The sequence below is a fragment of the Cetorhinus maximus genome, chromosome 17 (genome assembly GCF_964194155.1).
Source record: "Cetorhinus maximus chromosome 17, sCetMax3.hap1.1, whole genome shotgun sequence".
Lineage (NCBI taxonomy): Eukaryota > Metazoa > Chordata > Chondrichthyes > Lamniformes > Cetorhinidae > Cetorhinus > Cetorhinus maximus.
Genome location: NC_135895.1, coordinates 59,267,446 through 59,291,589, shown reverse-complemented (window position 1 = coordinate 59,291,589; position 24,144 = coordinate 59,267,446). Strand labels below are relative to the sequence as shown.

Here is a 24,144-nt window from a genome sequence, read left to right as displayed (position 1 = left end):
AATTTGAAGCTCAACCCAGGTTGTATAGAATTCTAAGGCTGTGAACAGTCCGCTTCAGCCTAAGACAGTGACTGGGGAGGGGGATAGAATTGGTGGCAAGGGTACAGATTTCCCAAATGGAGCAAAAAAATGATTTAGCCAAGACTGGATGTTGGCAAGCAGTCTGACAAAACCATTGGATGGGTTGAGAGTACGGATCAGGATGTTGTCAATGTACATGTGGGAGCCAATGTCATGTCTGTGAATTATGTCACCAAGGGGCAGCCTGTAGAGGAACAGGTCAAAGCTATACATTTGGGAAACTCAGAGGTAATGGTGCAGTGGTGAGAAGAGAATCTCTATTGCTAAAGCTCTGGCTATGTCTGGATAAGGAAGAATAGAACCAAGTGAAGGCAATCTCATTGTGCCTGGACCAGGAGATGAGGTATTGGAGGACAGTTGTGTGGTCTGCAAGGGTTTGCAGCTCAGAGATAAACAGAGTTAACGTTTCACGTCCGATATGATTTCTTCGAAGTTCCAAAGTGAGTCATATTGGACTCAAAATGTTAACTCTGTTTGTCTCTTCACAGATGTTGCCAGACCTGCTGAGATTTTCCTGCACTTCCTGTTTTTATTTCGGATTTCCAGCATCCGCAGTATTTTGCTTTTATATTTGCAGTTCAGACTCTGTTTTCTATTGACAACTTCTCCACCTTTGCGTAATGCCTTCTCCTCTTCTTTACCTGCCTCTGCCAGGTTGCCCTATGTTAGACATTCTTATAAAGTGGTACAGAAGAAGCTAAGTGCCACCCAGGAACGTGCCACTGCTGCAGCAATCTTTAGTCAGAACTGACTTTTTAAATGTTTTTCTCTCAGTTTTCAAGCAAATCACTCCCACTTTCCTCAATATTTATGTCAATGAACGATGCAGTGGATAATAATGAACTGATCCAGCTCTCCAAATGGACACAATTCATTTGGTATAAAAACAATGCATGGTACTTCAGGGCCTATAGGTGCAGACTTTGTGGAAAAACTGGAGCCATAGGTCATCGGTAGAGTGTTGAACGAATACTTCACATCCATCTTCACCCAAGAGAATGAGGATGAAGGCATCAAACTTGGGGAGAGAGACTGCGAAGTTCTTGAGCAAATTGATATAGGGAGTGACAAGGTATTGGAGGTGTTGGCAGGCTTAAAAGTGGACAAATCTCCAGGTCCAGATGTTTTGTGTCCCAGACTGCTGAGGGAGGCAAGGGAGGAGATCGCAGGGGCTCTGACCCAAATTTTTAATTCCTCTCTGGCCACGGGGGAGGTGCCAGAGGACGGGAGAACAGCTAATGTGGCTCCGCTATTTAAGAAGGGTTGCAGAGATAAGCCAGGGAACTACAGACCAGTGAGTCTCACGTCAGTGGTAGGGAAACTATGGAGAAAATTCTGAAGGAGAGAATCTCTCTCCACTTGGAGAGGTAAGGTTTGATCAGGGATAGTCAGCATGGCTTTATCAGAGGGAGGTCATGCCTAAAAAATTTGATTGAATTTTTTGAGGAGGTGACCAGGTGTGTAGATGAGGGTAGTGTAGTTGATGTAGTTTATATGGATTTCAGCAAAGCCTTTGACAAGGTCCCACATGGGAGACTTATAAAGAAGGCAAATGCACATGGGATACAGAGTAATTTGATAAGGTGGATTCAAAATTGGCTTAGTTGTAGGAGACAGAGGGTGATGACAGAAGGCTGCTTTAGTGACTGGAAGCTGTGCTGGGTCCCCTATTATTTGTCATTTATATAAACGACATAGATGACTGTGTGGGGTGTAGGATTAGTAAGTTTGCGGATGACACAAAGATTGGCTGGGTGGTTAACAGTGAGGTTGTGTGTCTTGGGCTACAGGAAGATATAGACAGGATGGTCAAATGGACAGATAAGTGGCAGATGGAATTTAACCTTGAAAAGTGTGAGGTGATACACTTTGGAAGGAATAATTTGACAAGGAAGTATTCAATGAACGGCATGACACTAGGAAGTTCTGAGGAACAAAGGAACCTTGGCATGTGTGTCCATAGATCTCTGAAGGCAGAAGGGCATGTCAGTGGGGTGGTGAAAAAGGCATAGGGGACAATTTCCTTTATCAAATGAGGCAAAGATTACAAAAGTAGGGAGATCATGTTGGAGTTGTATAGAACCTTGGTGAGGCCACAGCCGGAATACTGTGTGCAGTTCTGGTCACCACATTATAGGAAGGATGTGATTGCACTGGAGGGGGTGCAGAGAAGATTCACCAGAATGTTGCCTGGGATGAAAGATTTAAGTTATGAAGAGAGGTTAGATAGATTTGGGTTGTTTTTGTTGGAGCAGAGAAGACTGAGGGGCGACCTGATTGAGGTGTACAAGAGTATGAGTACATGGACAGGGTGGATAGGGAGCAGCTGTTCCCCTTAGGGTCAGTCAGAAGGGGATATAATTTCAAGGTGAGGGGCAGGAGGTTTAGGGGGGATGTGAGGGAAAACTTTTTTAGCCAGAGGGTGGTGACGGTCTGGAATGCACTGCCTGTGAGGGTGGTGGAGGCGGGTTGCCTCACATTCTTTAAAAGGTACCTGGATGAGCACTAGGCACGTCATAACATTCAAGGCTATGGGCCAAGTGCTGGTAAATGGGATTAGGTAGGTAGGTAGGTCAAGTGTTTCTCACATGTCGGGGCAGACTCGATGGGCTGAAGGCCTCTTCTGCACTGTGTGATTTTGTGATTCTGTGGTTTGATTGCCCTTCCACACAATTAGCATAACAACTAATCCCACTGTTCCTAACATTTATTTTTAATTATTATCAACCCCCCTGCCCTCGACCATCACCTATCCCATGCTGAATGTTGTGGTCTGTGTGAACCTAGATGATGAATCTCAGCAGGCTTCTTGACCATATGGGGAATCACTGAGCTGAGTCGATTCCTGTCCTTGCTGACATGTAGATTTTTCAGTAACAGCCACAGGAAAGTGCTGGGAGGGGGAATTCTAAGTTGTGTTTTCCCCTTCTTAGGCAGTAGTACGGAGGACATATGTTGCAGCCCTCACCACTGGCCCACTCAGGGTCAACGAACTCACCACAAATTAATGATCAAACACAGGACCTTCCAATCTTGTACAACGTGTTTCAATTACTCATGTGTTGATTCATTCGCTTATCTATTTCTTAATTATAATTGAAATCTGCTATACTACGGAGTTACACATTGCATTAATTATGTTTCAGTTTTTGGTAGTCCATTGCAATGTCTACTAGAACCCTTAAGTGTTATCAAGTTTTCCTTTAGTTGACCAATAATATGCATACTTCACAAGGAATTAGAATTTGAATTAAATTCTAGCTGTTCTTTTACATTTTGCATGTGTCTTGTTTTTAAACAGAAACTTTCCTTATTACTGACACTTAAAGTACTGTTCTGCGGAAATGTTCTTTGTGGTCGGAGAAATTCTACCCACAAAACCCGAATAATATTTTGCATTCACAGGTGGTAATTTGGTCACTGAACATGTCAGTTGCACTTGAAGTACTGATTGCAATAAGAACTGATGAAGTGTAAAACCATGAGTTCCTCTGGTAATTAACCTCAGTTACTGGCTCATTGAGCTGAAACAGAAGCTCTTAAAATGGTAACTTTGATTTATTTTAATGTATCACTGTGAGCAAAGGTGCTGCATTATTTGGTGAACTTTTGTAATCAAGGCAGAATATATTAGGTTTGTTTCATGCAGTGAGTCCTTAGAACAGACTGGCACAAGGAATGGCTGCGGCAGCTACCACTTACACTATCTACATTCCTCATGTGAAAGTATTTGAGGTGGTGTGTGAGAATGAGAAAGCAAGTGATCCAGAGGGGAATATTCAGGGAATAGAGCAGAAAGTGTAGATCTGAAATTCTCTCCAAAAGTGTGAAGTGATTCATTTTAGTGATAAAATGTGGAGAGACAATATAAAAGGGTACAATTCTAAGGAGGGCTCAGGAGCAGAGGAAATGTAATATGTGCATAAAGCATTGAACGTGACAGGACAGGCTGAGAGAGTGGTTAATAAAGCGTACAGCATCCTGGGCTTTATCAATAAGGATAGAGAGTACAAAAGCAAGGAGGTTATGTTCAACCTGTACAAAACACTGCCTCAACTGGAATATTACATGCAATTCTTGGTACCGCACTTTAGGAAGGATGTGAAGGCATTAGGAGGGTGCAGAAAAGATTCACAACAATGGTTTCAGGAATGAGAAATTTCAGTTATGAAGAAATATTGGAGAAGTTGGGACTGCTTTCCTTGGAGAAGAGAAGGTTGAGAGGAGATTTGATAGAGGTATTCAAAATCATGAGGGGTTCGGACAGAGTAGATAAGGAGACACTGTTCCCATTGATGGAAGGATCGAGAACCACAGGGCACAGATTTAAGGTAATTGACAAAAGAAGCAATAGCGACATGAGGAAAAATCTTTTCATGCAGCGAGTCATTAGGATCTGGAATGGACTACCTGTGTGCATGGTGGAGGCAGGTTCAATCGAGGCATTCAAGAGGGAATTGGATTATTATCTGAAAAGGAAGAATGTGCAGGACTATGGGGACAAGGCAGGAGCGTGGCACTGGGTAAATTGCTTCTTCAGAGAACCAGAACAGACAGGATGGGCCAAATGGCCTCCTTCTGTGCTGTAACCATTCTGTGATTCTACGATTCACCAAAAAACTGTTGAGGCTAGATCAATTGAAAATTGCAAAATGGAGATTGGTAGAAGCTGGGAGGTGCTGTAGTGTATCTTATATATGGTACACACTGTAGCTACCATGTGCTGGTGTTGGAGGGAGTAAATATTTAAGGTGAGATGGGTGTAAGTCAAGGGAGCTGCTTTGTCCTGGATAGTACTGAATGTTCTTGGAGTTGCACACATCCAGGCAAAGCGGAGAGTATTCCATTATACTCCTTCTTGTGTCTTGTAGATGCTGGGGAGTTAGGAGGTAGGTCACTCACTTTAGAATACCCAGTTTCTGATCTGCTCTTGTTACTGCTCCAATTAAGTTTCTGGTCATTGGTGACCCCAAAAAGAGATGAGATGCCTCATATCTTTTTCACTCCAGGAGGTTATTTATCACCCTCTGAACTATCCTCTGATGTAAACAATCTTCTGGTGGATGTAGTTGCGGCAGCCATCCCACCCCCCCCCCATTGCTGTGATCAAAACCTAGGTTTCAAAAACGTTTCATATCAATGGCTTTGAGAAGAGTGTTTGAGAACAGGACAGGGAAAGGCAGGGTTTTTTTGAGAGCATGATTCAAATAAATCCTTTTCACGTTTTAATTGAGTCACTATTAAAAACAAAAGCAATATAAAAACATATTCATATTCTTATATATTGGCGCTGCCGTGGCTCCAACAGAGGTTGCAGAGTTGTGGAGAGAGTCGGAGAGATGTGAAAGGGAGTCCCAGCAACTCTGGTAAAGTCATTAAATTACTTCTAGCATTATTGCTGGGTTCCTGGAGCAATGCTTGTGTTCAGCCAGCTGTCTCCACTACAGCTGAGCATTGCTTCCGATCACGAGGGAAGAAAATGTCTTTCCAGCAGCTGATTTCTATGTGGCCCTATTTAAAATGCTGTGGGCCCTGAATCCTGTCCTATTAGTAGACTGTGAGGACAGTTCCAGTTCACCATTCCTTTCAGAGATACAGACTTCCTTGAAATATTGGCAAACCCAATACCCAGGTTTTCTACACTTCCAATGGACAAGCTGCCTACAAGGAGCATGATAAGCTCCCCATTTTCAGGTGTCAGCCACGTCTTAGAGGGCAGAACTCTGCCCTCTGATTCAGCAAGTTGTGGGTTCAAGTCTCACTTCAGAGACTTGACACATAATCCAGGTTGACACTCCAGTGCAGTACAGAGGGAGTGCTGCACTGTTGGAGATGCTGACTTTTGGATGAGACATTTGCCCCCCTCATCTGGATGTGAAAGGTCCCGAGGTGCTATTTGGAGAAGAGCAGAGGAGTTCTTTTCAATTCCCTTGATATTTATTGCTCAAGCAACATTATTTAAAAACAGGATATCTGGTCATTATCACATTGTTGTGGGAGCTTACTGTGTCCAAAGTAATTGCCCCATTTCCTACATTATAACAGTAACTACGCTTTGAAAGCACTTGCTTAAAACCAGTTACATCTGTAACTTTCCCCAGTTCTGATGTAAAGTCACCGACCTGAAACGCTAACTCTGTTTCTTTCTCCACAGATGCTGCCAGATCTATTGAGTAATTCCAGAATTTTCTGTTTTTATTTCAGATTTCCAGCACCCACAAATATTGTATTAGTGTTTAACTCACTGTCACATCTCTTCCAGGAGTGCCACATTGAAGACCCTGTTCTTCTCTCTGACAGGATTTCTGTTTGCCTCTTCTACCTTGTTCACCTTTATTGCTTTTTATTTTCCTTTTTGAGTTAAATCAGGTAACTACCAAAATTTGCTTTCACAGCCACATTGTCTTCCTCAGCAACAGCCTCTGGCTCCGACATATTCCTTATAGATTTCAATTGAAATTCCACCCATCGTGTTTCAGATCCACTCACGAGCTACCTCCTTGATGTTCAGCATCTCTCAAATCGCTGTTCTCGCTACATCCTGAGATCCACACTCAGTGCCTTGCGTTGCCATGTGAATGCTCTCAATCTCTCTCTACAGGAGCACCAACTTACTCTATCTCAAAGCTGCCCTGGTTTTCATCATTTGTCTCATCCAACACTTCAACAAAAAACTTTTTTCCTTCATTTGAGGTGTGAAGGATTGCAAGTTTCATCAGCTAATGGATATCAACATCCTCTTGATCATTCTTCCCCTCCACTCCACCCTGAGCTTAATCCTTCCTCTAAACTCACCCCCTGCTGTGTGTTCACGGTACTCTCTGACCTTCCCCTCTCTGACCCTGAATGAGTTGTCTTTAGCAAATGCTTTAGCTTCATCTCCTTAGTTACCCACCCCAATGAATTTTGAGCTCAACATGATGCTGAGCTCTTCTTCCATCATCTTTGCCTCTGTGACCACTTCTTTAGCCAGAAGTCCTCTGCCACACAGTGGACCTTTTCACTCAAGCCTACCTAGCAGAGGCCAAATGCCAATTCTCTGACACTTCCTCCTGCCACCCCCAACAATAACTCCACCACCGAACATCAAACCACCATTTCCAAGATTGTCACTGACCACATATCCTCTGAAGATCTTCCATCCATGGCCTCCAATTTCATAGTCCCCCAACCCTGAACAGCACACCCCTATCTCCTTTCCAAGATCCACAAACAGGACTGCCTGGATAGACTCATAATTTCACTGTTCCAGCCCCACTGAACTGATTTATTCTATCTTGATTCTTTTTGTTGTCTAGTCTCTTCTCACCTATATCTGTGACCCTTCCAGTGCCTTCTGTCACTTTAACAGTTTCCAGTTTCCTGACCCTAACCATCTCTTCACCACAGACGTCCAATCTCCTTACACCTCCATTCACCACTAGGCTGGTCTTAGGGCTCTCCGCTTCTTCCTTGAAAGGAGGCCCAATCAATCACCATCCACCACCACCCTTGCCACCATGACTGAGCTTGTTCTCACATTGAATTGTTTCTTCTTTAACTCCACTCACTTCCTCCAAATAAAAGGTGTTTCTAGGGAGCCAGTATGTGTCCTAGTTACACCTGCCTTTTTGTGAGATATGTGATGCATTCTTTGTTCTGACTCAGGCCCCCTCCCTCACCTCTTTTTCCAATACATTGTTCTGTATCTTATGTTGAGTTTCATTGGAATACTGCATTGGTGCCACTTCTTGCTCTTGCCCTGAGCTATAAAATTTAATCAGCTTTGCTTTCAAGTGCCACCCCTCTCTTCCCTTCTTTGATTTCTCTGTCGCCATTTTTGGAGATAGGCTATCGACCAATATTCATGGTCTTTCCCTTCCCTTTCAGCATTCCAAAGGAACTGTTCCCTCCATGACATCCTGGCCCAATACTTAATCACCTGCAGAACTCTCTTCCATGGCATCTTTCCATGCAAGTGCAGGAGATGCAGCATCTGTCTTTTTACCCCCTCTTCTCACCATCCAAGGCCACAAACACTCCTCCCAGGTGAAACAGTGATTTACTTGTACTTCTTGCAATTTAGTATACTATATTCACGGCTCACGAAGTGGTGTCCCCTACATTGGGGAGCCTAAATGCAGATTGGTGACCAGCTTGTAAAACACCTCCATTCAGTCCACAAGTTTGAACCTGGAGCTTCCAATCGCTTGTCATTTTAATTCTCCATCTCACTCGAACGCTGATCTTTCTATCTTCGGTGCCCTGTAGTGTTCTGATGAAACTCAAAGTAAGTTTGAAGCACAACATCTCATTTTTTGATTAGGCATTTTACAGCCTTCCAGATTTAACATGGAGTTCAACAATTTTAGACTGTAACCTCTGCCCCATGTTGTTTCCTTTTTTTTTGCTGGTTTGTGTTTGTCTCTCTTGTTTTTTCTCCTTTTTGATTTTTTGATGGCAGTTATTCATTATTGTGCCATTCACACCTCCTCTAGACACATCTTTTGTTTCTTGACTTGTCCCATTACCACTCCCTCTGGCTTTGCACCATGAACTCTCTTGTCATTTAATCCTGCCTTCCGCCCTATCACAGACATTCACTTTTGTACTTTCTCCCACCCTTCCCCCCTCACTTTATTAAAGCCTATTACATCTCCAACTTTTCCCAGTCCTGATAAAAGGCCATTGACCTGAAATGTCTCTCCAGATACAGCCAGGCCTATTGAGCGTTTCTGAAAGTTTCTCCTTTTTTCAGATTTCCGGTATCTACAGTATTTAGTTTCTGCTTCTAAGGTACACGTTTGGTTATAAAGCACTTTGGGATTTTCTGACAGTGATATATAAATGCAAGTCTTTCTCACCTTTAAGCAAAGCACTGGCAAATAACCTTAAGTATTAAAATAATGCCGGATCATGAAAATGGATCTGGCCACTTGCTGGCATTATTAGATGGGTCTAGGAGATGCCCCTTTCTTTGCATGCCCATCCTAAGCTATAATAAAAAACTGCCCTCTATGATGTGGATCTCATGACGCAGAACTCAACAAAATACTAGATTTATGTTATAGGATTGTTGTATTTTTTTACATTCATTAGAAAAAACTTTGTTCCTTTTTGTTTGTGCTTTTCATTCTCATGCTTCTGTGTTATGAGTTCTGTATTATCTTATCGTTACAGTGAGGGAACAGGTGAAGAACAGGTGTTTCCTACAAAATTTGGAACTAGCAGTGTCACTGTGCCTGGAGATCATCTTGAAAAAGCCTCTCTATACAAGGTTTGGGTACAAGCTGTGAATGCACTAGGAAATGCAACATCTAAGGACCTAACTTTTTCGATCCACGATATAGGTACGGTATTACAATTTCTAGTGGTTCCAATTGTACTTGACCTTTTCGGTCCTGTGTTCAAACTCCTCTGATGGATCAGTAAGCAAACAATTAGCCTAGTTAAAACAGATTAGGAAGGCCCAACATTTTATCACGAGTCCATATTGCCACAATCCTGCTGGAAAACGTCTTTTTATGGATGTTGGGGTGCGGACAAGTTTGGATTCGTGTGTATTTAACCCCACCATTGAACAGACAAAGGGGCTGAAAATCTTGGGACTTTCTGGTGTACTGCTAAGACTTTGTATATTAGGTTGGGGTCCTGGCCAAGCATTATCAATAATGGATTGTTGGTCATGGAGCTTCTACTCACACCAAACATGGCCATCAACGTGGGATAGGGGAGTCTGGGTGATGATTCTGTATATCTGGAGTTGGCACTGGAACAGCTGATGGCATGATGGCCAACACAGTAGCAGTCCCCCTGGGGAACTGGGATTAATTTCTACCCCACTGAACAGGAGAAAAGCTGTGTTTTTAGAAAACATATTTTCAGAGCAGCCCCCCTGCAGGAATATTAAGAAATATCCAACCTGGAGCTCCACTAACTTTCTGACCCTTTATCGAAATTTTCAAGGTGAATATCTAGTTAGGCCCCAAGAAGTGTGAACACCTGCTAACTCTCTCCAAATTAAAGGTCCTCTCTCTGAGCCTGCAGACTTTGGTAGGGTCAGTGGCGAATTTCACCGGTGGGAGTAAGCTTGGAGCAACTGCTAAGATTCCAGTATCCTTAGGATTTTTAGGGCCTAAAAGTCTAGGGATGAAGTAAAATCACTTGGGCAAGAAAATGAAGCACTGAAAGTACCTGTGGAATTATATCCAATATAAATCGCCCACTGTCATTTCCCTCAGGGCTACTACCACTTGACCAGCGTTGCAGGAGATTAACGAGAAGGCTGGTTAAGCTGCATACATGGGTTTCTGATTCTCCCCTGAAGTGATGATAACCATTCAGGAGAGCCCCAAAGGAAATTCCCAGTGACCATTTTTTAGTGATAAGGGAAAATCTTGGGAGAAATGTTATTCTAATTCTAATGCCAATTTGTAACAATATTTTTGTTTAAATAGTTAAGCCTGATGCACCAAACATCACTAAAGTTGAATTTATAAATAATTCAATTGCCAAGACCATCATTCACTGGAGAAATTCAACAAGTGCAAGATGTCGGTTTGAACTGAGGTATAGAATAACGTCCGATCCTGGTATCAGCTGGACTCTGGTAAGTTCCAGACTTACTGCAGAATGCTGTTTTATGAAGTATGCATTATTTCCTGACTAAGATATAAGCATCATCCTCACTCTGTTTCTCTTTATCCTTCTGGTATACACAAAACAAACCCACACTCCATTTACATTGCGAGCCACCTCCGGGCCAGAATTTCACACTCCCCCGCCGGCAGGTTTTTACGCAAGCTTGAAATTGAAGGAGATAAAAACAAAAAACTACTGCGGATGCTGGAAATCCAAAACAAAAACAGAATTACCTGGAAAAACTCAGCAGGTCTGGCAGCATCAACTCTTTTCTTCTCCGCCGATGCTGCCAGACCTGCTGAGTTTTTCCAGGTAATTCTGTTTTTGTTTTGAAATTGAAGGAATGGGATTCCCTCTGTGCTCCCTCCTAACCCAACCTCGCAACGATTTTACGCTGGGCCGGGCAAGGCCTCGGATGCAAAGCCCGCCCTTACCTCAATTTTAAGGTGGGCGGGAGGATTTGCCTGCTGTGGGGGAAGCCCAAACAAGAACGGGCTTAGATCTTGGGCTGGAAGGGGTGGGTGCCCAGGTGCAGGGCGCCTCCATCAGAAGTCCCTGCAGGACGGGAGAGCTGCCAGTCAATCAATTTGGCCAGCAACTCTCTAAGGCGGGTCTTCTTCCCGAGTGAGGGGCAGAAGTACCGCCTGCAGCCAATTTTACTCATTCGAGCGTGAAATGGCTGTAGGGCACTTGTAGTCGGTAGGGATGTGTTCCCTGCCAACTCTTTGGTTGGCAGAAAGGGAGACCCCGCAATCCAAAAAATTCAGGCCCTGGTTTTGAGCATTTAGGCCTAATATTCATAAGTAGAATGGAAAATGTGGCTGCAATAGAGTTAATAACACGTCTGTAACTAACCTCTCTTACTCCAGCAATGGCCCCGCCTTTGTCGCTGCTTTCGACTATCCCTACCTATCTTCTTGTCATATTCAATAAAGTATATTAATGCAGCCTTTCTTAAATTACTAAATATAGGCCACAGGAGGCTCCCAGTGCCCATTAAACTTTGCTGTTGTAAACTTGGTGATAGGTTTGGATTATCAGTGAATGGTGGCAAGACTTTCACCCACCCATATGATTCCACTGGCATCGGATCGCATTTTCTTTGTATGGAGGACAGCAGGCGGGATTTCAGTGAGAATCTCACTCCTGATTGCATCTCCACCATCGGGGGCAACAGAAACCAGGGCATGATACAGAAGTTAAAGGGTTGTTTCTGCTGAAACGCTTAGATGCAGGTGACTCTGAACATGAAGGGATAAGAGTTAGAGCCAGCTTGAATGTCAAAAAGCAACAGCGGAAAGCGATACATCATCTAAGGGGTCTGCAGTGAACGGGGAGAGGAGCTGGCTGAGGAGGAGATGGAGGAGCTGGAGGTCTCCTCCGATAAGGAGGACATCAACAGCGATGAGGGTAAGGAAGTCCTCGAAGGCAACGATGACAGGGATGAGGCCCTTGCACTTGCCCTTGGATGAAGCAGGTGGGCTCGGGATGCCCTCATAGCTGTTAGCTTTGTGGAGGATGATGACGACATGCAGTGGGGAGACACCATAGATCCTCACGTTGCATCTATGAACGTTTGACTCCAGTCTGGCTTATGACAGCGTGCATACATTCTGTGATAATGCTCCTGTCATGGAGACGTATTGGAGATCATAAAAGTTGCTCGATCGCAGGAGGATGATGACGATATGCAGTGAGGACACTCCATAGGTCTTCACGTAGCCTCTGTCAATGTCTGACTCCTGTCTGGCCAAGGGCAGCTTGCATGTGCTCTGTGATCAGGGTCATGTCATACAGACGCAGCCGTGAAACATTAAAAGCACCTGATCCTTTGTCCACCTTCAGCACCTGTCCCCTTCAGGACACAGCATCACTGGTCATAGATGCTGAAGAGATGGCCAGCCCCACCTTAAAGGTGCTGAGAGCACACAGAGAGAATGGTGGAGCTCTGAGAAGCCTGCCCACAACATTTTGGCAGCAATGACAAGCACCGTTGAGGTGTTGGCATCAGTAATGTTTCCAGGGAGTGTGAGGCTGGACCATCACTTTGGTCTGAAGGCTGCACAAAGCACAGGGAAGAGGCCCTGGACTGAGACACCTGTCATTATCTTGTGCAGAAAGGTTTCACATCTGAGTGACTTGAACACTGCTCATCAGAACAAGGAGCCATAGGCAGGGAGACATTCTTGGGAGTTTATTAACAATAGTGAACATAATGTACAAGCGATTAACACCCATGCCCAGTCTGTGCAATTACATCTTCTTAACTTTCCTAACCCTGACGCTACGTCTTGATGCTCCCCAGCCATCCACAGTGGAGGTGAAGGCAGCCTGCTGATTGCATGACTTTGACAAGCGTCCTCTGGAGGGCCAAGACCTGGAGGGCCCCGGCCTGCTTTTGGGATCCTGCTGTGTGGCAGTAGCACCCTTCTCGGCCTGTGGAGCTGGAGCCCCTGAGGTCCAAGGGGGTCGGACACTCCCGGAGTCATCTGGATTGATGGCCATGGGGGGTACACCTGCTGATCCTCCTCCCTATGGGTGTCCAGGGGCGCCAGGCTGACTCCTTGGGGAGAAGGGGTAGCTAGGGTGAGATCGAGCTGCCCCGCACCCCTCTTGGGTACACACCGTTGGAGGCCAAATATGGCATCAGCGTTGGAGTTGAGCCCACACAGCAGGACTGATTTCCTGGACCAAGGTCTCCATGGCGCCGCCATCCTACCAGTGTTGATCTCAGTACGTTGGCATGCCAGCACTTTCGCCTCAGCCTGAAGGTGGACAGACTCCTCCATTCTGTCTCGCAATCTGAGGAGCACAGCAGCCATCCTTTCCTGATGTTCCCAAGCTTGCCTTTGCAGCTCCAGCAACTGTGACAGTCCAGAGGCTCGTCATTTGACTTAGACTCAACAAATTTTTGGCCTCCAGCAGACCTCCGAGTGCCAGACACCTGGGAAGTCCCTGTCTCCGCCTGCTGTGGATCAAACAGTGCAATGTGCTCACCAGATTGTGATCTCAAGGCTACTCTAAAGCTCAGTCCCACCGAGGTGTGGGTCTCTGCGCTGGTGGAGGGTGTGGGTGAGCGCTGTGATGGTACTTCAAGGAGGGTGCCTCCAGATTCCTCTTCAGAGGTTTCTTTGGGGCTTGATTGGAGGCCTGGGTCATGGACTCCATCGGATTTTTCCCAGATTAACCTGCGGAAGAAAGAGGAGATAATTAGTGCATGGCAGTGGCTTCTGAAACAGGACAAATCACTCACAGCATGGTTGTCTGATAGATGTTGCACTGCTGGACCCTCACTTGTTAGAGCACTGCCGACCTCACTGTCAGCACAGGACCGGTCCAGATCACAGCCGGCCAGCTGGGTGGCTCTGTTTTCAAAGTCCGTGAGGACCTTGATTTCAGGCATTCCTCCACTGGTCTGCAACCTCTCCCTCTTGTTGTGTGCCAGCTTGTCCTGCATAAATAGGGATGGAGACAGTGTAAGCAGGACGCCTGCCAGGTCAGATGATAAGTATAAAAGCAAAATACTGCGGGTGCTGGAAATCTGAAACAAAACAGATGATAAGTATGTCTGGCCTGTGAGGGTGGTGAGTGGTCCCATGGACGGGATGAGGACAATGAAGGTGTGTGTGAGAGAGTGAATGGTGATGTCCCTTGAACCGGAAATGAGCGAGGGCCCTGTGGATGTGTGATGGGTTTGTGAGTGTGTGAGTTGTGAGTGATGAGAAGAGAGACTTACCCTGGCGGAATGGAGGAGATCATTCATCCTCTTGCTGCACTGGGTGGCTGTCCTCTTTCGAAGGGCGTTGGCACTGACCACCACTGCCACCACCTCCCAAACCGGATTAGTGAGTTTGCTGCCCATCCTGCAGCCAGAGTGTGGGTAGAGAACTTCACAGCAGGCCGCCACTGCATCCAAAAGGCGCTCGAGGGACACATCATTGAACCTGGGGGCTGCAGTCTTTTTGCCTCTCAGGGCCTTTTCTTTTTTGCAGCAGTCATGGGCTGGAAGCACTGAGAGGCCTGCGCTTGGATGGACTTTAAATATGGCGCCTGGCGTGCTGAAGCAGCGAGGCGATGGCGTAGTGGGTGAATGAGAGCCCACCCGCCATGGAAACGGCGTGTTTCCCGGGAATGCATAATTAATGTGGCGGGTTTGGGACAATACGGTGTGAAAATCCGCCATTGCGGCCGGCGGGTAAAACGTTGTATTATCTGTCCGTTACCTCACTTAGTGCAAATCTTGGACGATGCTGCCCTATGTCTCCCAAAAGTGATTTTCAGGCAGTTTGGAGAGAGAGCAAACTGGTAATCAGTACCAACTGTGTTGCCCCATTAACTACTAGAAATGACTTGATGACCTTACCAGCCTGGCCAAGGTAAGTGACCACATGAGTTTCCATGCAGAGATACTGCTGGAAGCATGACTGATCTCAGCAACATTCAGGGCAATATAATATGAAAGAAGAAATGAATGAGACCCTGAATAGGAAGAAGAATCTCTCAGTACCCCTCCCACATGTAGGCTTTCTCTTTTACTATTCCACTACCCCATATATATTACATTTCCTGCATTGTTTAACTGGAAAATTAAGAGACGGTTGTAATGCCTGCACCTGGACACATCTGTACAGGGGACTTTTGGCAGACACCTAGGTGAAGAAACATTGGGAGTTAATCTGTTCCATGTCTAAATCTCTGTGTTATTTGCAAAAGGGAAATATGTATACAACTAGAAACAAAGGATTGAGGCCCTCCAATGGATATGAGGAGTGGGCTGTGCTACACACTGGGGGAAATGGAGAAGTTGTCTTAGGGCAGCCAGGTTTTGATTGGTAATGGGATAGAGCATTTACAGAACTGTGAGTATTTTGCAGTCTAGATGTTCTGGTGACTTAGGTCTCCTGTTCAGTCACAATTCCTGATTTATCAGTCAGAGATCTTCTTCCTATGATGAATACCCATTGTATCCCTCAGCGGCGTTCAGTATTTAACATAAAGAGTTATCTGAACAGCAACCTGGCATTCTCCATGCAATTTGCCCATTCTGCCATGGTGCTTTACTTATCAAAGTCACAGTCACTTAGGAAATCACTTGGGAAAGAGGGCCTATCACTGGATGAATCATACAGCACCATTGAACAGGAGGAGCTGGAAACAGCAGTCTCTTCTCACAGCATTAACAGCTACTGTTGGCTGCGGAACTCAAGGACCAAGATCTCGGGAGGTCCATTTTGAAAAAAATCTATCTTTCAGAAGCAAGGTTCTCATGCATGCAAAGTGGTGACGTTTTTTTCTTCACCTTCTGTGTTTAGAAGGCCAAATCATCAAATTAGAGTATAAAGCAAACCACTACAATTCTGGAAACCTTTGCTAGGCTATATTGCAGGGCTTCCCTTAACCTGTTCAAGTCCCGCAAATGGAGCTTGAAAATTCTAATGAAATGTTCCATATTGATTCTGATAGTGCCCAGGGCATCATGGACTTACTCGCATTTCAAATAAGTGTTACCAGCCACGGCTGAACCAGGTTTCCCTGACTCCCATTAGTTATTCCATCCAACTGCTGTGGCTAAACATTGTCAATATGCTGAATTTCCTGAGAATAAACAAATTATGTTTACTCCCTAATATTCTTAACAAAGTGGTCAGCATCAACCACTATCTGCACAATCAGGATATTACATCCTTTCCTGTTCATGAAGTTGACAGGGCTTTCAGATAGAGCTTTTAGATGTACAAAGGTGGCATCAGTAGCTCTCTGCATTTGGAGAAACCCAGCCATTCAGAGAAAGCTAATGGCCCAGATTTAGCTGCCAGCAGCAAACTCATGCATTATCTATTCTTATGCTTGCTTTCTGCAAGCTTTTGTACTGGAACTTACGATTACTAGAAATTCAACAGTTCATCGGCCTCTATAGGGTTTTGGGATCTGTATGAACAGGACACACAACTGCATGTCTCCTTAACCAATCAGATTGAAGACCACTAAGACAGGCGGAGTCTGAACAAGGATATAGAAGTTGGAATAGTCAATGCCAAATTGTGTACTGAAAGTGAAATAAAGGGAGGGACAGTTATATGGGATTAAGGGAGAAATAAATGAGACAAAAAAGAGGTATAATAAAGATGTTTTTTGATTATTTTAAAATCTCTAACAATAATTAAAATCTGAAGGAATGGGACTCCATACTTATATAAGTATGTTTTCAGTGTCAGAGAGGTTGTTTGTAAGTGATTAGGATTTATCACACCATTAAAAATTCACTTATACTTGAAAAGACAAGCCCTACTTTTTTCTAATGTATTCTGGAGTGGATGTCTACCTCATGAGTATTCCAACTTCATGCTGTTTTATGTATATGAATGTCAAGCCACTTGGCAAGATGTTGTTATAGGAAATCTTTTGGAGGAACAGGGTACTCAGACAACAACTTCTGGATTTCTCCGTTCCGCACTTGTGCAGTTGCTGTCCAATCTACTCTTTAATAACAGTCCTGATAGTCTCTCTGTTTATTTTTACAGCAAAATCCAGGCAAATGACTCTCTCTTTTCCTTTGCTCAATATATTTGGAACTCATTGGACCTGGAGTGGTTATGTCTGTAATGCAGTGATGTACTGCTGATTGACTGATGTAAATAAAGGGCTGAATTTTACCACCACCCCTGGGATGGGATGGGGAAGGCTCCATAAAATTGGGCACCATGCCAGCTGCGCTGTTCATGGCACCTATCCTCCTGCCCCCACCTCACTCTGCAATCTAACCAGCAGAGGGGGAGATATGGGAGGCCTGCCCTACCATGGGCCAATTAAGGCCCTTAAGTGGTCATTTAAGGGCCGCCTCTTGCCACTGCTGGGATTTTCTCTGTGTCGGGAGGATGCCAGCGCCAAGTGTCCATCCTGCCCAATGAAACCTGACTGACTGGCGGCCGGTAAAGGGGATAGAGCTTCCTTTTCATGCCACTTGAAGGCCTCCCCCATCTCACTTTTCCCCTCACCCACTTTCCTGTCTACCCTGGCCACCCAACCCCTTGTCCCCACTCCCAGGCTGGCCCTGGTGAGACCCCGGACCAGCTAAAAGACCGGCCAGCCATTTGATTGGCCCGCAGCTCTCTGAGGTGGGACTTCCTCCATCATGGGGACATAAGTCTTGCCTTAAGTCAGTTATGAGGTAAGGTCAGCTTATTCCTGAGACCTTAAGTAGTGGCAGCCCCAGCCACAACTCTTATCAGTGCAGAGAAAACCTCCTATTCTTCCTCAAATTGTGCAATAGAATGGACAGAATATCCAATGCTGTAAACATCTATTTGACTGGATCTTGGATTAATGTATTAGCCAAAGTGCAGCACCTCTAAAAAATATAGTATTGCACTGAACTGTAAGTCTGAACACTGAGTAAAATTTCATTCCAATAATCATGCTCCTTTGAATAACGACAAAGATACAGATAATTAAATAATGTGGATATTTACTATCATGAAAACTATGAAAACACTGTTGCTTTGATGTTGTTTTGCATTGCAAATGCTGTCGCCTGATTGAAAGTTGATTGAAAAGTAAACTTGCGAAAAGAGAAGAGCGAGCCAATATGGGAGAAATATTTCTGTTATCTATTTTAGATTGGTAAAAATGTGTTTAGCATCAATGGAAATTCAGGTCATTTTTACAACTGGGAGCCTTTCAACGAATACGAGTTTCAGATTCGCTGCAGCCTCATAAAAGGCAATAAGTACTGGAGTGACTGGAGCAAGTCATTTTTAAGCAAAACACCTGAGGCAGGTGAGTGCAATTCTGACATGTATTTAAATAGTGGGGTGTTGGAAATCAACTATTATGTACTCAGCTACACCAAGCATATTAAATGTATATTGCACAAACGTGTTCCTTGAGCAAAATTCTGCTGGAAGATGTATGTGTGGAAGGGAAGAAGCAAGTAGAAGTAAATTTAAAATTGTATACTTTTCTTCCAATTGCTGCAGAAGGGATTTGTTGTGCAGATGAGATGATATTCATTGTCAGGGCCACCTCCTTCCAGGTGCCTAGATTAGGTGTTCAGGTGGCTTGGTGGCTTTTTTTCTTCAGGATCTAAAAGCCAAGTCCTCTGTTACTCCTGTTACTTTCCAAACCTGGTGCTCTCCTTGCTCTCTTCCCCCCCTCCACACCACTGTTTCCTCCTGCCTGCTGTTGCTTTGACAGATGCCTCATGTGTGCAGGAATCTTTCTGATAGTTTTGCAAGATTGGCTTAAATCTGCAGAGCTTATAACATAGAAGGAGAAAATAAAGAGAGAAAATTAAACCCTTGATTTATTCTCACCCAAAATTTGCAATTGTCAGATGAGAGGTTATGGGTCAGGGTCGATACACTCATTGGGCTGGAGTTTACCACCCCTCCAGGGATTGGCTGGGAGGTAGCGGGGCCCATAAGATAGTGAGAGTGGAGTGCGCATCACCTTCCTGTTGCCATGACAATCTGCCAGCAGCAGGGAAGGCGGAGGATGTCCCTCCCACCCAGAGGCCTTAAGTGGCCAACTAAAAGCCTCTTACCGCCACCATTGGCATCTCACCAGTGGTATGTGGGCCATTTACCGTGTGGGGAGACCAGCTGGAGAACCTTAGCTGGCTTCCTACAGGCTCCTGGGGGCCCTCCTAATTGGCGCCCCATGGCCCACCAAGGGGACCCCAGAGGCAAAGGCCGCCTTTGTGGTAATACCTCCTGACCCTCACCAACTCACTCCAATCTCCCCCACATCTCGCCAGGCCTGCCTGACTGGTCCAAGCAACTACTGACACCACCCACCTTGCTGTGAGGGCAGTGTCCATCACTGCCTGCTATCGGCTGTGTGCAGCCCCGGCAGTGGCCACTGCTCCCAGTGATACTGTTGGGATTATCCAATGGCTGGCAGCTCTCCCAGGCATGGGCTCATGACTTTTAAAGGGATTGGAGCCCTGGCAGCAGCTAAGTAGCTGTGTAACTAAACTGTGGCCTTGCTCCCCTAAATGGCTGAGGTGAGATTGCCCCTGACTTTTCAGCCCATCGTCAGGGCTCCCAATGCCCTGACAAAATCCCAGCCTTTGGGTGCATTTCATCCTCAACATTAAATTCAGGGAAGATTTTTGTGTCCAACACCTTAAACCTGCGCTACTATTGGTTAGGTTAATGAGAGGTCATGCAATCAGGTTTACTGCCTGGTTAACCTGACAAAGGCCGTACAAAACAATATGCATAGTATAGTTAGTCAATAAACAATTTGAGAGCTGTGCGTATTGTGGTAGTGAAAAATATTTCAAATGCTTCATATAGTTATCAATAAGTTAAACGCTAAAATCCTTTCTCTTCCCTAATGAATGTTTGCAGTGCCTGCTGGAGTTTTAGATGTGTGGAGTTTAAGTGAACCAGTTGATCCAAACAAACATAGAAGGATAATCATCTACTGGAAGGTATGTTGAACACCTTATGCCTGCCATTTTGTTAATCAGCTGTATACTCCTAGGGATAAAAAGCCATCAATAGCAATGTTTTTTCACATGATAGCAGTAGAGATCAGAGAGGTAAAGTTCTGTAAAGCAATGTGACCTTACTAATGTAGGCAGTTAAGATGAAAGATCAATGTATACCTCTCACTGAGCTAGTCCTGAAACAATATCATTTAGTGGCTCTTAAGAAAAACAAATCCTCACCTGGCAACAAAATTATCTGATATAATTTATGAATCATATTGCAAGTTTCTCTTAACTCCACCAATCAATTAGCAGGCCATTTCAGGAAGCTATTGTTCGCTTGTTTTAACTGCAACAATTTAATATTAAAATCTGTCGAACTTTCGTTCTTGTTCCCCCTAAGCTTCTAATTTGTAGCCTTTATCTAAATCAAAACCCACTGCTTTGTTCCATACTTAATTACCATTTCCTAGAAATTCCTAAGTGTGGAACTTCTTACCATCCTGTCCTTCTGCAACATACAGGCTATTAAAAACCCAAATTTGGTATCACATAGTCATTATTTCTTTATTTGTTTCATTTTCTCTCCTACTCTTTTTAACCTCAGCAATGTCTAGTCCAACACTATATAGGCCTCAGCCTTTCATTTCAGTTTCTTAATTTAATTAAGGTACTAACCCTTTCCCTAGATCTGTCACAAGTAATTTGTTAATTCTTGTTCTTCTAGTCAGTCATTTTAAAATATTCGTATTTATATCAGCAAAGTGATGGAAGTGGTCATTGACAGTGCTATCAAGCGACATTTACTCAGTAATAACCTGCTCACTGATGCTCAGTTTGGGTTCTCCAGGGTCACTCATCTCCTGACCTCGTTACAGCCTTAATCCAAACATGGACAAAAGAGCTGAATTCATGAGGTGAGGTGAGAGTGACAGCCCCTGACATCAAGGCAGCATTAGACCAAGGAAAATGTTTTTCCCTCGTCGGGCGGGCTCGGTGGGAGCAGGCGGGGGCAATCGGGAAGCTGACTGCCGCCTGCGATCGGCTCCGCTCCGCGTTTTCACGCAGGTGGGCCAATTAAGGCCCACACTGAGTGGATTGCGAGTGGCAGTGTTCAGCGCTACCTGTGCGGGCGGGGGGAGGAGGGAGAGCGGGCCTGGTGCGCAGTTCGCGCATGCGCGCAAAAGAGCGCTTCAATCTCCCTGAGACATGGAGCTGCCTCAGAGAGATTGAAGCACTTTTTTAAAGAAGTATTAAAGACAGTAAAAAAAAAATTTTTTAATGTCCCCTCATGTGACTCTGTCATGAGCTGGGACATGTTTTTAATTCAAAAATAAAGTTTTCAGTTAATGTTTATTTCTTTAGGAAACCTCAACCCGCTCGTGGATGAGGTTTCCTAAAAAATGTAAAGGCTGCTTGGCCTTTTCGTCTGCCCACCAACCATAAGGTTGGACAAGCAGCATTAATTTGATTTTAATTAACTTGTTAATGGCCTTAATAGGCCTTTCAACAGACGACGTCATCACGTGTCATATTACACTCGGGTGTGTCGGGAGCGTGCCCGCCCTCCGAACATAAAATTCTGCCCCAAGTGTGGCATCAAAAAGCCCGATCAAAACTGGAGCCATGGAAATCAGGGGGAAAACACTCCAGTGTTTGGAGTCATACCGAGCACAAAGGAAGATGGCTGTGGTCATTGGAAGTCAATCATCTCAGTCCCAGGATATCATTATAGGTGTACCTCAGGGTAGCGTCCTAGTCCCAACCATCTTCAGCTGCTTCATCAAAGATCTGCCTTCCATCATAAGGTCAAAGGTGGGGATGTTCGCTGATGATTTCACAATGTTCAGCATCTCATTCATGACTCCTCAGATAGTGAAGCAGTCCATTTCCATATTCAGCAAGACCTGGACAACATTCAAGCTTGGACTGATAAGTGGCAAGTAATATTCACACCACACAAATGCCAAGCAATTACCATCTCCAACAAGAGAGAATCTAACCATCGCCCCTTGACCTTCAATGGCATTACCATTGCTGAATACCCACTATCAACATCCTGGAAGTTACCACGGACCCGAAACAACTGGACTAGCCATATAAATACTGTGGCTACAAGGGCAGATGTCAGAGGCTGGGAATTCTGTGGCAAATAACTCACCTCATTTCCCAAAGCCTGTCCACCATCTACAAGGCACGAGTCAGGAGTATGATGGAATACTCTCCACTGCCTGGATGAATGCAGCTCCCACAACACTCATGAAGCTTGACACCAACCAGGACAAAACAGTTCGCTTGATTGGCATCCCATCCACCACCTTAAACATTCACTCCCTCCACCACTGGTACACAGTAGCAGCAGTGTGTATCATCTACAAGATGCATTGCAGCATCTCACCAAGGCTGCTTCAGCAACAGTACTTGCCCAAAATGCGAACGATGCATTGTGGTCCCACTGACTCTGCAACTAGGTAACATATAAACAGCTCTCATTAAATTCCGGTCATTTTAATACAAACAAATCTGTCCTCAGAACACCTACACCAACAAATGAGACACTAATTGATGCATTTCCTAGCACAAATGAGCTACATTCCACTCCCAAAAAGATTAGCAACAATTGTAATTCCTTAAAATCTTTTTGACTTGAAAACCATATAAATATTTATTATAAGCTAGCAGACAAAAAAGCAGTAAGTTAGAATCTAATTAGTTGGCGGCGCGCCACGAGGTGAGCTACTACCTGTCCCAGCCCCTGCTTCTCGATGCTCCCTTAATGCTCTTAGCTAAGTGTCCGAAGGGTTGTCTGAGGATCCAAAGCATTTACTTTACTTTGAAAAATTAGAATCTAATTGGCATTCCTTTCACCCAAATTATCTGTTTGTACTTTAATGTAAATATCTTGAAGCAATTTAAAGCAGCATTGAATTATAAATGTTACAGCACAGAAACTGGACATTTGGCTCAGTGGGAGGAATCTTGTGGATGTAACTGAGGTCTTGGCTGCCAGCTGGAGAGCTGCCAAGAGCCTGCATCGCCTCTTCTTGGGAAGGCCCAATGCATAATGTGCTAATTAGGCACTTGACAAGCAAGTCGCGGTCACTCCCATGGGATCAAGGGCCCTGGGGGTGGAAGTCCTGCTTGCCAAGAGCTTCAGCCAATCAGAGGCCGGCAGCTCTACTGAATGGCACCTGCGCGGTGGGATCCCAGGCCACACGTGAGTGATGGCGGGAGAGGGATTGCAGGAAGGGGGCCGCAGGAGAGATGTGGAGAGCGGGTTCGGGGGCAAGGGTGGAGTTTAGTTCTCAGCGGCAGCCCCGTTCTCAATGCCGGGCTTCTCGAACAGGAACTGAGTGCCTTTGAACGAGGGACCCTCCCATGGGAGCCTGCAAGTTAAGATACCAGGATTTGTTGTCGTGGTCCCTGTGTGGCAAGCCCCCTGCTCGCCATTGGACTAATACCAGTGGCAGTAGGATTAGGCCATTAAATGGCCAATATTTGGCCAATTAATGGCCTCAATTGGTGGTGGTGCTTGGTTTCCCACCATGGGCTTAATGGGATGGAAGCGGGAAGCTGGCGGGTTCCCCCTCCCCACACCCTCCCACCTGATTAGATGCCTCTCACACCACCAAACCCGTCACAGCAGAGGGCACAGGATTTTACCCAACAAGTCTGCAATGGTTCTATTTTCTATATGAACCATCTAGGGTAACCCAACTCTCCTGGTCAGTCCCCATGCCTGTCAATATTAATCATTTTCAAGCTACTTTGATGGTGCTTTTCGGTGTGAAAAAAATCAAATTATAAGATGAATATACTATACAAACACTTAAACGCTATAAAATATCAAAGCCACCAAACAGCAATGATTAAAATGTACACAATCAAGTCATCAGCACAGTACATGCTGCATAACATTATGTCCAGACATTTTGCAAAATAGCCTTTGATTGTGATTTGCATCCTGCTGACAAAACATTTATTCACAAAGTGCCAACTTTATTCAG

The 24,144-nt window shown here is 44.8% G+C and overlaps 1 protein-coding gene across 1 annotated transcript in view; it reads left to right on the top strand.

Annotated features, from left to right (window-relative positions):
* Positions 1-24,144, top strand: part of LOC144692674 (interleukin-23 receptor-like) — a 52,834-nt gene that overhangs the window by 25,192 nt on the left and 3,498 nt on the right. The window contains exons 5-8 of the mRNA XM_078561769.1: positions 9,241-9,410; positions 10,518-10,669; positions 18,318-18,477; positions 20,055-20,137. Of these exons, the coding sequence (XP_078417895.1) occupies positions 9,241-9,410; positions 10,518-10,669; positions 18,318-18,477; positions 20,055-20,137 (565 nt within the window). The remainder of the gene's footprint in view (positions 1-9,240; positions 9,411-10,517; positions 10,670-18,317; positions 18,478-20,054; positions 20,138-24,144) is intronic.